We start from the raw sequence: 14,674 nt of genomic DNA, 5'->3' as shown, positions 1-14,674 counted from the left end.
TTCTAGGCAGAAGAAAAATTGAGCATTAGATCTTAATTTCCTCAGCCTCTTACTGGAGATACAATGACAGTAAAGTAAAAAGATTTTGACTTTTCAATATGACACATAAAATCTCTCCTTGGCTGTAATATCTGCCACAGTTGTTTTAATCTTCTTTTGACATTGATGGAGTGTGGTTGCAACATGTTAGTGGCATTCATAACAGGGGGAAAAAAAACCCCACAATTCCAGCAAGTGTGTTGCTTTATTAGCTTGGAAAAAATACATAGAATCATCCTGATAGATGACATTTGATACATTTATTCTCCTCGCGGGCTGTTTTGATTTTTAAATATGAAATCCCAACATTATCACTAAAATTCAGGAAAACTTTCTCTCGCTTCATAAGAATTTTAGATTTAATTATGAAACACTCATAGGTTAGACTCACCCCCTGTGCTTAGAGCAAAAGATGAGATTCAAAACCTTTCTGGGGATCAGGAGATAACTTATTGGGGAGAGACTGATCAGGCAAACACAGCGTCAGAACTTAGACTGCAGACTACGGTCCGTTCACATAGCATTGTAGGTGCTTTGTGATTTCACCCACAGCACAAGTATCTCCCATTCATGGTCTTTCTCTGCCCCTCCTATAAGCCCCTTACTCTTGTCCCTGCTGTCTGGAGGTGGGTAGACATCTAGTGAAAAATGTGAGGAGTGCATGCTTCTAGAAACATCTGCACAGCGGACGATGCCTCATTTGCTCCAACCTGAGTATGGGAAAATATTCTAGAATATGCAGGCAACGAGGCAGAGGAGAGCCTGCCCATCTCTCAACAGTTCAGGAAATTGCTTTCTATTTTCCTTGATAACAAATCTGCTCATCTGAAAGTGAGCTAGGCTTCTTTCTCACTTGGTGAATTAGAAAGTCTCTGAGACATGTAGCGTGGAAGCAAGAACATGAACAAACCTCTAAAACCTCTCTGTGAAGGGCTCCTGTAAATTTGAGCAAATTGTAAAAAGACAAAGAAAAAGGCATCTGGCAACTGTTGGCTGGTAGGCCGTGTTTGAGGAATTACTAGGTAGCAGTGCCCAGCCACTACCATGGAAAAGGGTGTAAGACTTTTGAAAGTCTTTTAGCAACTGGATGAAACTTTTAGGCCATATTGTAATGCTTTGGTTGATTGTGAAGTGTTCTCCCTTGGCTTGTAATTTTGATGGATGGTCTTTAGCTAGGTGGCACTGTTTTGGGACAGAAGTTTTTGGAAATGGGGCTTTCCTGGCAGTTTAGATCTGAGAGGACAGAGATAGGGAGTTATAAGTAGGCCAGGTTCCAGCCAAATTCTCTGTCCCTGAAGACCAGGGTGACCAGACACCTATCACTTGCTGTCAAATTGTCTGCCACCATGTTGTCCCCACCATGATAGACTGTGTGTAATGAACTATGAGTCAAAACAAACATCTCCTTCCTCATGCTGTTGCTTTTAGCAATTCTGTCAGAGGGATGAGAAAAGCAAACAGCAAACCAGCCCAGCTCACATTTTATCACAGTGGGAGCTCGGTACTTATAGAACAGAGGGTAGAACTCTCATTTAAATAGGATGGCCCTTTGTTCACATCCAGAGAAAGACTCCTGCTCGACCTGAGATGATGAGACACCAAGGTCTGTACTCCAGCTTCCCAGGAGGATAGCAACAAGTGTGCTTGTGGAGTGAAGACCTGCTAATTTATTAAAAGCAACTTCATGACCTAGGATTTATGAATCCCCGTGTCAACACGCCCTTATATTTATTTTTGATCTAAAAATGAAAAGTGAGCATAGAGGTCATGATACATGATCTGCACACAGTGTGTGAAGGAGAAAGGAACAGAGGGTCGCCGTTGCTCTCAGTGCCTGCCGTATCATGTTAAGGCAACATATATGTTACATACTCAGATAACTCCAGAATCACAACCTCTGTGCCGGTCACGTGTTTTTATCATTGCCTTTTCGCACAGCACACAGCACAGCTATCAGATTCGCTAGGTCTACTGAACTGAGGGTCGGGCTATGCAAGCATGATCACCGCATAGTGGTAATGCTAGTTTATCAACAAGTCATTTTCAGCAATTCTGTTATTTTGACCTCTTTGTACTCTTCTGGGAGCCGTTTCACAGTCAAGTGTCAATCAATAAGCTATTTACAGACATCTTGGTCTGGGCAGTGCATTGCAAATCAATCTCAGGGCATGGGGCGCCGAGGGTCTTTCATACTGAGACTCTAACCTGCAGAGACTTTTTAGAATGTTGCTGCTGCTGACTTCAGTACCAATCATAGCAAAGCTGGAACACGACCACTTAGTGCTTCTGTGTGGCTCTGCTAACTGTGCAAAGGGGATGTGGCCTCGGCAGAGTGGCTGCCTGGTGCTATCAAGTCCTCAGCCCATGGTCTTATACTTTTGGTATGATGTAATAATGTTGTGCTTTCTCTTGGGCACTTTATCACCCCAAATACGCTTCCTTCTAGATTCGTCACCTACGGCCCTTGGAGAGGGTGGTTTTGTTCTGCGACAGTCTGTCCTAAAAACAGGGTTTTGTCTCTGTGATATCATGATAGAGCAAAGAAAGTACAACATCTGACAGTCAAGATGGCAGACGCCATCCCAGGGGATTCAGCAACAGAACTTTGAAGGCGGCTGTGGTAGGAACATGTCCTTAGAGAGCAATGCTTTTCTTTCCAGCAAAAAGTGGTGGCTGTGGTCAATCAAAATGAGGTCTATAGTATTGAGTGTTCAACCAAGATTCTCTCTTATGGTCAAAAGGTAGACATTTGACAGGTTGCATAATACTGGAATGGTATGTGGGAAGAGAGCTGGGTTTTACCTAACCTGGAGAAAGCAAAGGAATACTCAGAATTCAGGGGCAGGGGTGTGGGCGGGGGTGGGGGAGGAATGAGCCAGGGAGAGAAATAGACCTAGGACAAGAAAAGGATGTTGTCAGGAGCCTGAGACTAGGGTCTGCTTGGCCTCAGCAACCTGAGCATGCTCATCTCCTACCAAAAACCTGCACTCTTAGTGTTCAAGGAATTTCATTCAGCACAGCATCCTTGGACCCCACTGTCTTCTGTATTTTTTTTCCCCTTACCGTATAGCTCCGCCTCACCATCCTAAGGAAATAATCTGTCTTAAGACTTTGGTACACATTATCTCTGAGAATGCCAAGTGCACTGCCCTTCTCAGGCTGGTCTCAGAGTCTGCACCTGAAACACACAATGGCTGGCTATGTGAAAACCTTTAATTAGAAACTGCCCGCTGTCCTTCAGGCTGCTGTGCCCCAGGGAGAAATACATGAGAAGACTCTTTGCATGAGGCTAGAGTTCTAAGACACACATCAAAAATTTAAATGCATGCTGGAAAAAGAGACCCAGTGAATGAGAGATTTCAAAAATGTGTTAGAGTTCTCAGACACATAGCACAAAAGGTCAGATATTTGAGTAAAGATCAAAGAACTTAAAAAAAAAAAAAAAAAAGAAACCAAGCAGCAGATATGTTAAATATAGCAGGTAAAAATTCAGTGGACTGAAGGAAAATTTACACATAGCTAGAGAGGTCCTAAGAGAAAACATACATTATATATTAAAAGAGGCTGTCTTTGTGGCACGCGGCAGTAATCCCAGCACCCTGGGCAGAGCGCAGGTAGGGTGACCTTATAGCAAGACTCTGTCTTAATAAAACAAAACATCAGGAAAACCCCAAGGCTGGCATTAGAGCACTTTTCTCACGTGCAGGAGGTCATGGGTTCAATTCTCATCAGCACAGAAAAAGTGGACTGGACTTTGGAAGTTAGAAAACCAGGCAGTGGTGGTACTCAACTTTGATCCCAGCACTGGGGAGGAAGAGGCAGGTGCCTCTCTGAATATGAGGCCAGCCTGGTCTACTCGGAATGAGTTCCAGGACAGCCGGGGCTGCACAGAGAAACCCTGCCTTGAAAAAAGAAGAAGAAAGAGAAATGGTCTCTTAAGAGAAAGTATTGAAGTGAACTTGGAGACACTAAACAATTGTAGATCTGCTCACGGGCTGAGCTGTAAGTAGTTTAGAGCAGTGGCCCTCGAATATCCCTGTGTGAAACGGAAAACTGTAGCTCTTCTCCCAAATGCCGAAGGGTTAAAGGAACATAGAACCACCGCACACAAGGCAAATACCTAGTGTCATGATCACCAAGGACACAAAAGTCCAAACCTCAGTGAGATCCTGCCCTATTCTGTTAGGACGGCTCCCTGATGGACAATAAATGTCGGGGTCTGGAGAAGCGTTTGCACATTATCATGTTGGCGAGTCATATAACAGTGTGGATGCCGTGGGAAATGGAATGGGGAGGGGGTCCTAAAAATTAAAACAGATGATGTGGTTTAGGAATTGGATTCGGATCCAAAAGAACTGAAATCGGAATCCCAAGGAGAGACACTCCCAGGGATGGTCCTCGCAGCGCCAGTCACGGGGAGGATGTGGAAGCAGTTCCCAGAGGAAGTTGGGTACGCCAAGACTGCAGGGCACACACATGACATGCAGGGAGCGCTGTCCGGACGTTTGAAAGGAGGAAGTGCTCTGACATGGGTGGCGTGATGTAAGCTACAGGTTACATCAAAAGCCTAAAATAGAGCCAAAGGGATGGAGGTTGCCAAGGCCTGGGAGGACTGCGGAGTTACCAGTTGGTAGGAATATGGTTTCAGTCAGGCGAGGTGGACAATGCTCTGGAGACCTGGTGTGCAGAGCTTTACCTACGGCCATAACAACACGTAAGGTGTCCTAAAATGGGTGAGGACAGACGTCTGCTAAGTGCTGAGAGGTGGGGAAAAGAAGGACACAGGGCTGCTTTCCTTCTCTCAGGGTTTAGCAGGGTTTCCTTAAAGCTGATCAAGAGGGAAAACAACATGGCAGAAGACAGAAGGATACTAAAAGATGAACCTGGGTGCAGAGAGGGCATTTTAAAAGCATGTATACCCAGTTCTTAGATATACCACAAGAAAAGATGAACAGCAAGCTGAAACATAATAAATCAAATAATAATGAAAATCCTGGGAACTCTATTGTTATGAAAAACAAAACAGAAAGACAAGGAACAAGAGTCCGGGACTTACCGTCTTCACTGGTGTGGGGCTCCGTGCCGGCGTCTTGGTCCACCTCCTCCAGTGTACCATGGTCACTGTACGGGCTGTCACTGTTGGGCAGAGACAGAAATGTACATAAAACCAAAGGGTATTGTTTCCTAAGGGAGTAATTTCCATAGCAAGGAAACCCACAAGACTTCTAGTTCAAAAACAATCCTGGGTATCTGACCACAGGATGCCTGCGCCTCCATTAATTGCCTAGTTCTGCGGCTTTGCCTGCGGACACACACACTTGTGTGTGTGTGTGTGTGTGTGAGAGAGAGAGAGAGAGAGATGGTTACAATAACAGCATCAGTTTGGGGGAGCTCTAGAACAACTAAGAGACCAGCCTCTGGCATGCCTGAAAGGGACACCCCTTTAGGTTAGTTCAGGTGGGAAGACCCACCCTGACAGTGGGGTCCTGGACCACACAAAAGGAGAAAACTAGCTGAGCATGAGCGTCCATCTCTCTGTGCTTCCCGATTGCTGATGTCTGACCAGCTGCCTCCAGCTTCTGTCAGGACAGACTGTACCCTAGAGCTGTGAAGGAGGCACAAGAAATGACTTCTAGCTGCAGTTGCTTCTGTAGGGATGTTTTAACACAGCAACAGGGAAAGTAAAACTTTTTTGCATGTGTACATATGATGCACATATATGTGCATCATATATACACACATATATGTATGTGTCTGTACATGTGTACATATGCAATTATCTTTTATAATCTTATTTGACAAGTTGACTTACAGGAAAAAAGGATTAGAAATAATTCTTATTCAAACAAATGTAGATTAGTTGACTTCAGGTAGAGAACTATTTGACTATTGCTCTACAGACAGAAATCTTTTGCAAACTCAATTCACCATATTTATCGACATACACATTGGGGATTCTCTGACTTCTGTGAGGTGACTGGAGCATCTTTTCTAGCATCTCTTGACAGGCATTCGTTTCTATATGAGAATCATGTTTTTTATTATCCTGTTTTTGCAACTTTAACATCACCACCACTGTCTGCCTTCAGATGTTTGTTTGCTAAGCGAGGGGTTTGATCATAAATACCAACCTGCTATTACTCTAAAAACCCATCTGTAGAGTCGGTAGGGCACAAGGGTAACTGCTGTACTACTGACTCTGTGATGCTGGGCTAGGGAGATGGTTCAGTGAACAGGCATGAACTGGGGTGAGCATCCCTACCACCCACTGAACAAGATACATGGGGCTTGCTGCCAGCCAGCCTAGTCCCAGGGTCAGTGACACACAGCCACACACACACACAGCATGAAAACACACAGCAAGCACAAACACGCACACACATGATACACACATAGCACAGAGACACACACAACATAGCATACACACATACACACACACACACCCAGCACACACATGCATGCATACACACAGATACAAACACAACCCACACAGCACACATACAGGTTCTCATATAAAAACTATAAACAGACCATTCTTCGGTTAATGGCTACAGGGATGCTATTACAGGGGTCTTTTTGGAAAAGCTGCAAGAGCACAATGCTCTGGAATCAAATTCACACACTCGCTACATATCTACATACTTTGTTGTTTGTTTGTTTGCAAGACAGCGTTTCTCTGCTGTAGCCCTGGCTGTCCCAGAACACACTTGGTAGACCAGGCTAACCAGGGACCTATGCTCTGCCTGACTCTGCCTCCCAAGTGTTGGCATGAAAGGTGTGTGCTACCACTGCCTACTTTGTCTTTGACACAACAAAGAAGACAGCAGATTTTACTTCCACAGCTCTCCATCTGGGAGTGCTGAGCATAGCCCCGACCCTGGCAGTAAATAGGATCTGGAGGTGAACTTATTTAAAGTAAATATGTCTGTGAGATAAAGTTACGCATCTCAGCACGATCGAGCTTACTCACTCACTCTCCCAGGGGAAGACTTTAGTTGGTACCTGTCACAGACACGCTCCAGTCAGCCCTGCTGAATTGAATTTCACTTGTGACATTGCCACCACAGTCCACAACCGCAAGAGAGTACGCTTGGCTCCTAATTCTGAAAGCAGGGCGTGTGGAAACAGTAATACCCAGTTTTCTTAACTACCACGCTCTGTGTGACTTAAATGGGAAAGGAAGCATTTTCAAAAACTCTTAGGTACGTACTCCACATCTTCTCGGCCTGTGAACAGGTCTCAGCCCTCTCCTGAGAAAGGTGCAGACTAAAGGCCCTCCAGACCCTGCTCTTACAAGACCAAGACCGAGAAGGCACACATGCCCTGGAATCAGATGTATCTGATGTTACGGTTTTACCAGGTTTCCAAAAACTCACATGTTGGAATTAGGGTTCCCAATTCCCCTCGGGGATGATGTTTGCAGGTGGCACCCAGTGAGAAAATTAGAGTGACCTCAGCCACAGGAGGACCACAGAGTTCTGGGTGTGCACAGCTGTGCCTTGTTCTGGTCGTCAGATCCCTGACCCTGTTAGGGAGCAGGAAGCTCCTCATGGGAGGCCGTCCTAGGAGACCTTCCTCCATCTGTAACTGTGAGGAGTTCTCTTTCCAAATTCTCCAGGAGGTACCACTAGATAATATTAATACTAAGCTAACCTTTGGTGTACCTCTTGACCTCTCCAAAGTTATTTTGAGGAATGTTCATGATAAATCAATCACAATTAGTAAATGCCCTGACTAACTGATACAATAAAGAGCCTTGAAGATTTGAGACTTCTGTTATTTACAATTTATAGAAAATGGCTGAAGCACACATATCAAATACCAAACAGTGAGCACAGACATGTTAAGATTTCTGTCTTTTAGGGTTACTCAATGGGCGCTCACTTGTGCTACTTGGCTGAAAAGTAATAGTATGTTAAAAAATTTTAGTCTCAAGACATATTAATACAAATTTTCTCATAAAGACTTTGATGACTTTCATATTTATTTGTAAGAGGGAAAAGAATAAAAATGTATTTGATTGACAGGGCTCTTGCAAAAAAAGAATGTTAAGGAACCTGTCTAATAATAGTCAGATAGTCAGGCTATCTGATCAGGTCAGGGATACCCAAACATCAGTGTCTATTTGCCAAGTGTACAAGGCTTTTGGTCACCAGCATTGGATCAACCAAAACCCAGACCCAAATAAAACCCAAGAATGGAAATAAAGCCCATTAATTTGGTTAGTCATCTGTTCTTGATATAGAATAGTGGTAAAAATTATGGTCTGTCTCTTCCTCTCTGAGACAGATCTCTCCAGGTAGCCCTGGAGCTCACTACATGGACCAGCTGGCCAGAGTACGATGCATACCCGATATAAATAAACAAACCCTTCAAAAGCAAAACTCTTATTGTTTACAGAGGCCCAGAGGGGTCAGACTTATCTAGAAAAGAGGATGTGAACAATGTTCTTCATAATCAAGGCCTCGTTGTCATGAATGTCACTGTTCTAAACTTATGTTAAATGCCTTCCTTCCTTTTTCTTCTTTTGTCTGTTTTTCCTTTTTAAGAATTAAAAGCGTTTATGGGCAATTAATTTTACATATTTATTTATTTGTGTGTGTGTATGCTGGTGTACTGGTTCGTGCCTGTGTGTGTAGAAGCAGAGCCAGAGACAAACTGGATTTGTTCCTCCCTTATTTCCTGAAGCAGACACTCTCTAATTGAACCTGGAGGTCACTGTTTGCAGAGGCTGGATGTCCAGCAAGCTGCTAGCATCCTCTTGCCTTGGCACTGGGGTTACAGGCACACACTGCTGCACCTAACATTTACTGGGTGCTGGGATCTGAACTCAGGTTCTCATGGTCCGGGAGTAAGCACTTTAGATTCCCTGGTCCGGGGTGAGTCTCCCTTTTGTCATTTAGTCAGGGACTACTTGCTCCCGAGAGAGAGGGCTCCGTTCCTGGGCTCACCAGTAATCGCCCCCAGCCATACATTTCTCATACACGGGGCCATCCAGTTCTTTAGCGTCCGGGAAAATACTCTCGTGATGGATGATGATGGTCTTTACAATTTCGTTCACATGTGCCTGGCAAGACACTTGGTCCTGTATTTCTGGAACCGGCATCAGTGTGGGGCCAAAGCAAATGGCCAGATTGTAAGGATCCATCATGTTCTCGTCACTGTACTGGGAGAGGCTGCGGAAGGAAGAAGAACTCATAACACACAGGTTGGGAGAAACAGGATACTAAACATCCCGACCCTCCTCCCCCCAGACTCAGTTTCTCTGTGTAGCCCTGGCTGTCCTAGAACTCACTCTGCAGACACGCTGGCCTCCAACTCAGAGATCCACCTGCCCCTGGGATTCAAGGCGAGTACCACCACCTGGCCATACTTTGAATTTATTTTACTAAAAAAAGCCAGTGTGTATGTGTGCACATGATTGTGTGTGTGTGTGTGTCTACCTGAGAGTACAGGTGTCCTATGGAGGACAGAAAGGGTGTCAGGTCCCCTGGAGCTGGCGCTACAGGTGGTTGTGAGGCATCTGAGGTGGGTGCTGAGATCGGAACTCATCCTCAGATTAGTGCACACTGCTGACCACTACTTATCACTCCAGCGCCCTGCCTCATGTTGAAAATATGGATTAAAAAGAATTTTATTTGTTTTTTACCATTAGAGAGAGAAAAAAAAAAAAAAAAACCATGATGCCCATCTCACTTGGAGCTAAGAGTTCACTGATCCCCAGGGTTAGAGGACTATCTATGTTCAACTAGATGGGAAACAAGGGGAACACGCATCCTCTTTCTGTGAGTAAGAGGCGTCTCCTAAAGCCGTGAGCTTAAATCGCCACCAACCGTAACAGAGATAAGGACCACGCAGATTACTGAGGCGAGGCTCATAAATGCAGCTAACATGTGACTCTGTACAGCATAACCCCCATAAAGCCATAGGGTTCTATCTTTAAATTTGTCCTACCATTTAAAACTATCTTAGTTTTTATCCACCTCCCCACCCTTTATAAACCGGGAAAAAAGAACCTAGAATAAAAGCAAAACATCTTTTCTTCAAGGAGGTGAAGAACAACTGTAGGATAATAAATAACCTGCTGCTGCGTGCGTACAACACTAGGTGACAACTCTTGCCACAAAAGACGCCGAGAGACAAAGGAGGAAACCCCTAATTTTCTTACTATTGCAGTTAAGGTGGGGAAAGCTCTGGGACCGTTCCTGGCTGTCTGCTACTAATTTCTAAACTCGGCCTTACGGGTATTTATAAAACCGTGTCACAGGTGACCCTGAGTGAGCCGGCTCTTCAGTGCCTAGCCTGAAACACACAGGGAACCTGTGATTCTTTGGAGAGTCCCGAGGTGTTATCTCTCAGAGTGTAAAATGTCAGCCACAGAAGGAAGTGTAAAAGGTAGGTGGACAGACAAGTGGAACGAAAAAGGATCCTTAGCTGCCTTTGTGAGATGGTGAACACACACAACACACAACAATACAATGAGGCCCTTTAGCCCTGAGCGGAGAGCATCAGAGAGTGAAAAAATGCAGACAGCGCTCTTCACGGCTACCATATGTTGCTCTTTTCTGCCCCTTCTCAAATAAATAACACCCCACCCCCCAAAGTTCACAATGCCACCAGGCGACCGAAGGATAGATGACTCTGAAATAAGAGATTGGGGGGAGAAGTTGAGATTCAGAATAAAAATCATCCAAATTTTGAAATTCACACCTGGGCTTGGTGGGAAGGCCCAGGGTCACTCCTTCTAGGTCTTTATTTCCTCTTGGCTTGAAGAACATAAACTTGATTTTATAAAAAAGATGATTTCTAAGTTTTGATTGTACAACAGAAAAGAGCAGCTAATCTCTCTCTTCAGGATTCCTGTGTCCAGCATCCTGGGCTGAGGTGGGGCCTCCTTTTTCCCATGCAGGTCAGTGCGGGAGTCTTTGGGCCGAACCACTTAAAGGCAGTAAGTACCAAGCTGCCTGACTCGTTTGCAGTTTGCGTGAGCCTTAGGATGTCTTATATTCAAGCTTCAATGACAATTTTAGTTGGATACTGCTTCCCTAGGTCACTGTGGGTCGCTGGCTCACAGTGAGAACAGTACCATTGGGTCATGGTGGTGTCCACATCAGTTGGGGGAGGGGAAGCATGTATTCCAAGGTAAAGATGGAGCTCCTTGGCTCCGGACAGCTGCCTGGATGACCAGACGTAGTCAGAGGTACCAATAGGCAGCGTCTATTTTATGTAGACACAGTTCACACCCTTTTTAGGTAGCGCTTCTGTCCAAATGGCTGAAACCATGAATTTCTAGCTGCTTAACGGGAAGGTGGCAAAGCAGGAAGACTTTTAGATAGGATCTGGGGGAGATGTGTCTACAGTGGAACCCAAGCATCAACAAGCAACACACCTGGAAACAACGTTGCTTTATCAAAAGTTAAGTTTCTTTGGAAACAATGTAGTGACTTTTAAAAGTCCTGTTGTATCATAGTAGAGACTGTATTAAGTCTATTTTCTTCCTGACAATGCCTCATTACAGTGAATTTGTGAAAATTCTACTTTTGGGTTGATGTCTAAGTCATACAGTTTCCCTCTATCCTGACTCCAACATTTAAAAAAATGACAGGGTTCCCCCCACCCACCCCTCACCCGGCTAGGAGAAGGTGGTTTACATCATTTTGACAAATAATACCTATGACCGGGATGGAAGTTGGAAAAACACATATTTCACTAGACAGTGATATTTATAGTAGTATTTTGGATATTTTACACTGATGGCCAGCCAGTTTCTCTATTTGGAGTAGACTATTCATGCATCACAGAAAGACTTTGATCTCCGGAGGGAGGACATGTTCCCTTGGTCTACACTCAATCACTTGCCCTTGGACTCTCCTGATGAATGGAACTTGATACACATTTTATAGGCTGCAACACACACACAGAACATGGAGGTGTACTTACTGATTGAGGAAGGCAAACAGGTATCTCATCACTATAAGGACCGACCGGGGCAAGGTCAGGAGGAGTTTTCGGATGTGGAGCGCCCTCTCATAGAGGTTATCTATTCCTGAAGACAGAAGACACACTGTCAGAGTCCCCTCGGGTCACAGAACAATCCATCACAGCACCTCTTACAGGGATACACCCCAGCATCAGCAGCAATAGCATGACCATCACAGGAAGCAGTCACTCGTGTGTGCCACCTTCTCCAGAGGCAGTGGTATTTCCTCTGACCCATCCTTGCCCACTGATGTCCCGAAGTTTACCTGCACACTGCCCCCTAACTGCCCTTCTCCCTCTTTCTCCATGTAGTTTAGGGACAGGGCCTCATTATGTAATGCCAATGACCTCAAACAGACAATCTGCTGGGCTTTGCTTTACAAGTGCTGGGCTAACAGAAATGTACCACATCGGTTTATTTTATGTGATATACATGGTCTTGGCCTTGATTAATTTGGAGTCTTTGTAAATTTAGAAACCATTCCTCTCCCTTGTTTTGAGCTGCTCATATAGTCCCAATGCCTTCTTGCTGTATGTGAATAAGCCAGTTTTCTGGGATATATCTGTATCGTCTATACCTATATGTATACAGATCTATCCATCCATCCATCCATCCATCCATCCATCCATCCATGTTTTGAGATAACTCTGAAGCTTTCCAGTGTATTTTGTATTATGGTTGTTGTCCTTAACTCCTTGCTCTAGAGGATTCTAGATACGGCTGGATTCTATCTGGCCCCTCACCACAGGTTTCCCTCAAGTGGCAGCCTTATCCACTCTCAAGGTAATAACTGCTACTTCCAACATGGTGGACACACCCCCTCACCCATTTCCACCCACTTCACTTTCTCTTGGTGTTTCCACTGATGGCTGGCATTCTTGTAGGGAGCCCAGGTTGGAAGCTCTAATAACTCAGGCCAAGCTCATTTCCCTGGGGTTTGGGGGGTGCTGATGCAAGCTGCTTCCTGTTTATTATCAAAGTGGGCATTTTTCTTTGCTCCCCATTAGGCTTAAAAGGTATGAAAAATATACAAATGTTTTTGCTCAACCACAGAGGAGTCTGCAGAACAGCACATAATTTATCACCATTAAGTATGTTTTAGCTGGAAATGAAGCCAGCCCATATCCTGGAAACAGTTCGGAAACCCTCCATCTGGGATGCTGAAAGTATCATGTGATTAACATCCGTATAACAATTTTATTCTTTTAGCCCAAATCAGTAACTAATAATATGTGTAGTTATTGTAAATTGGATATGGTACATCTCACTTTTTTACTTGTAATGTATTCTAAAATAGAAAAAAAAACCCATTGAATACAAATTTAATGCATTTTCTAAGCTGTGGTCTTGATTATTTCTTCTGGGGGAAAATGTATAGCATACTTATTTTTTGGTGTTAAGCCGGTTTATTAATTCAGGTTACAAAAATGCAGTAATGAAGCTGTCAGCATTGTCACCTGTACAGTCCCTGTACAGAAGCCAGGAGTAGGCAGTCTGCCTCCTACAATAACCTGGGGTGGAAACTGGGAGCCATGTTGGGTAGAGAGGGAAAAGGAAATAAAATGAGGAGATCTGAGATCTGCAAAAGTCACTGAGAACCCAAGTTAGAATGTTTCCTACACCCATGGAGGCAATACATTATAAAGATAAACTGGCTGCCTACAGTTCCCTGGTTGGCAGTGACCTCTTCTCAGACTACATATAAAGGTGTCTAGAGGTTCTGATGAAACCAAGAAAAACCATATGCCATGTTTTATCTGGGGATCTTGGGGATTACAATAGGCAAATCCTTTGACTTTCTAAGATAATTCAAATTCTTTCTTCTTTCTTCTTCCTTCCTCATCCTCCTTCCTTCCTCCTCCTGTCACTGTATAATCTCTTAACATCTGTCAGGTCTCCTGAAGGGAGAGTCACTCCAGAGGTAAGGCAAGAAGAGCCACAGGCTTCTGGGCCTTAGTTTGTTGTTAAGAATCACTTGCTTTTTAATCTCTTCATTCTTAACTTAGTCTCTTCTTGAAGACAGTTTCAAAATTTACATGAAATTCACAGTAACATTTATTCACAATAGTCAAAAAGTGAGAGCAACTCAGATATGGATAGACAGACGGATGGAGAATCACACATGATACAGATATGTAAAGAAATGTTACTCAGCCATGAAGAGGAAGGGAGTTCCATGAATGAGCCCTGTAGACACGACTCTAAGCCAAACAAGCCATACACTTTTTACTATATTATTTAGATGAGACATCTATATTAGACCGGTTCATAAACCAGAGCTGCAAGGGCCTCAGGAAAGAGGTGGCAGCTGTTGTTTAATGGCTACAAAGTTTCTTTTTGGGAACAAGAGAATATTCTAGAAATAACAGTAAGGATGGATTTGGAGTGCCGTGGATACATATACTTTTACCCCACACCCAAAGATGGTGAATTTTATGTCTGCATTTCACCATAGAAATAACTGAGGCTAAAGATATGGCTCAGTTGGTAAGAACACTGACTGCTCTTCCAGAGGATCTGGGTTCAATTCCCAGCAACCACACTGCAGCTCCCAACTGTCTGGAACTCCAGTTCCAGGGACTCTGTCACCACACACAGACATACAAGATACCATGCACATAAAGTAAAACCTAATAAATCATCTAAAATCTTGTT

General features: G+C 44.1%; 1 protein-coding gene across 2 annotated transcripts in view; it reads right to left on the bottom strand.

Moving 5' to 3' along the window:
• SRGAP1 (SLIT-ROBO Rho GTPase activating protein 1) overlaps positions 1 to 14,674 on the bottom strand; it is a gene marked incomplete at both ends in the record, with an annotated part of 259,181 nt that overhangs the window by 10,649 nt on the left and 233,858 nt on the right. For both annotated transcript variants that reach the window (XM_080935754.1, XM_080935755.1), the window contains 3 exons: positions 5,096 to 5,175; positions 8,991 to 9,215; positions 11,980 to 12,085. In XM_080935754.1, the coding sequence (XP_080791880.1) occupies positions 5,096 to 5,175; positions 8,991 to 9,215; positions 11,980 to 12,085 (411 nt within the window). The remainder of the gene's footprint in view (positions 1 to 5,095; positions 5,176 to 8,990; positions 9,216 to 11,979; positions 12,086 to 14,674) is intronic.

Source organism: Micromys minutus (genome assembly GCF_963924665.1).
Source record: "Micromys minutus genome assembly, chromosome: 22".
Taxonomy (NCBI): domain Eukaryota; kingdom Metazoa; phylum Chordata; class Mammalia; order Rodentia; family Muridae; genus Micromys; species Micromys minutus.
The sequence above is the reverse complement of the archived record's forward strand: the minus strand, read 5'-3'. Positions and strand labels throughout refer to the sequence as shown.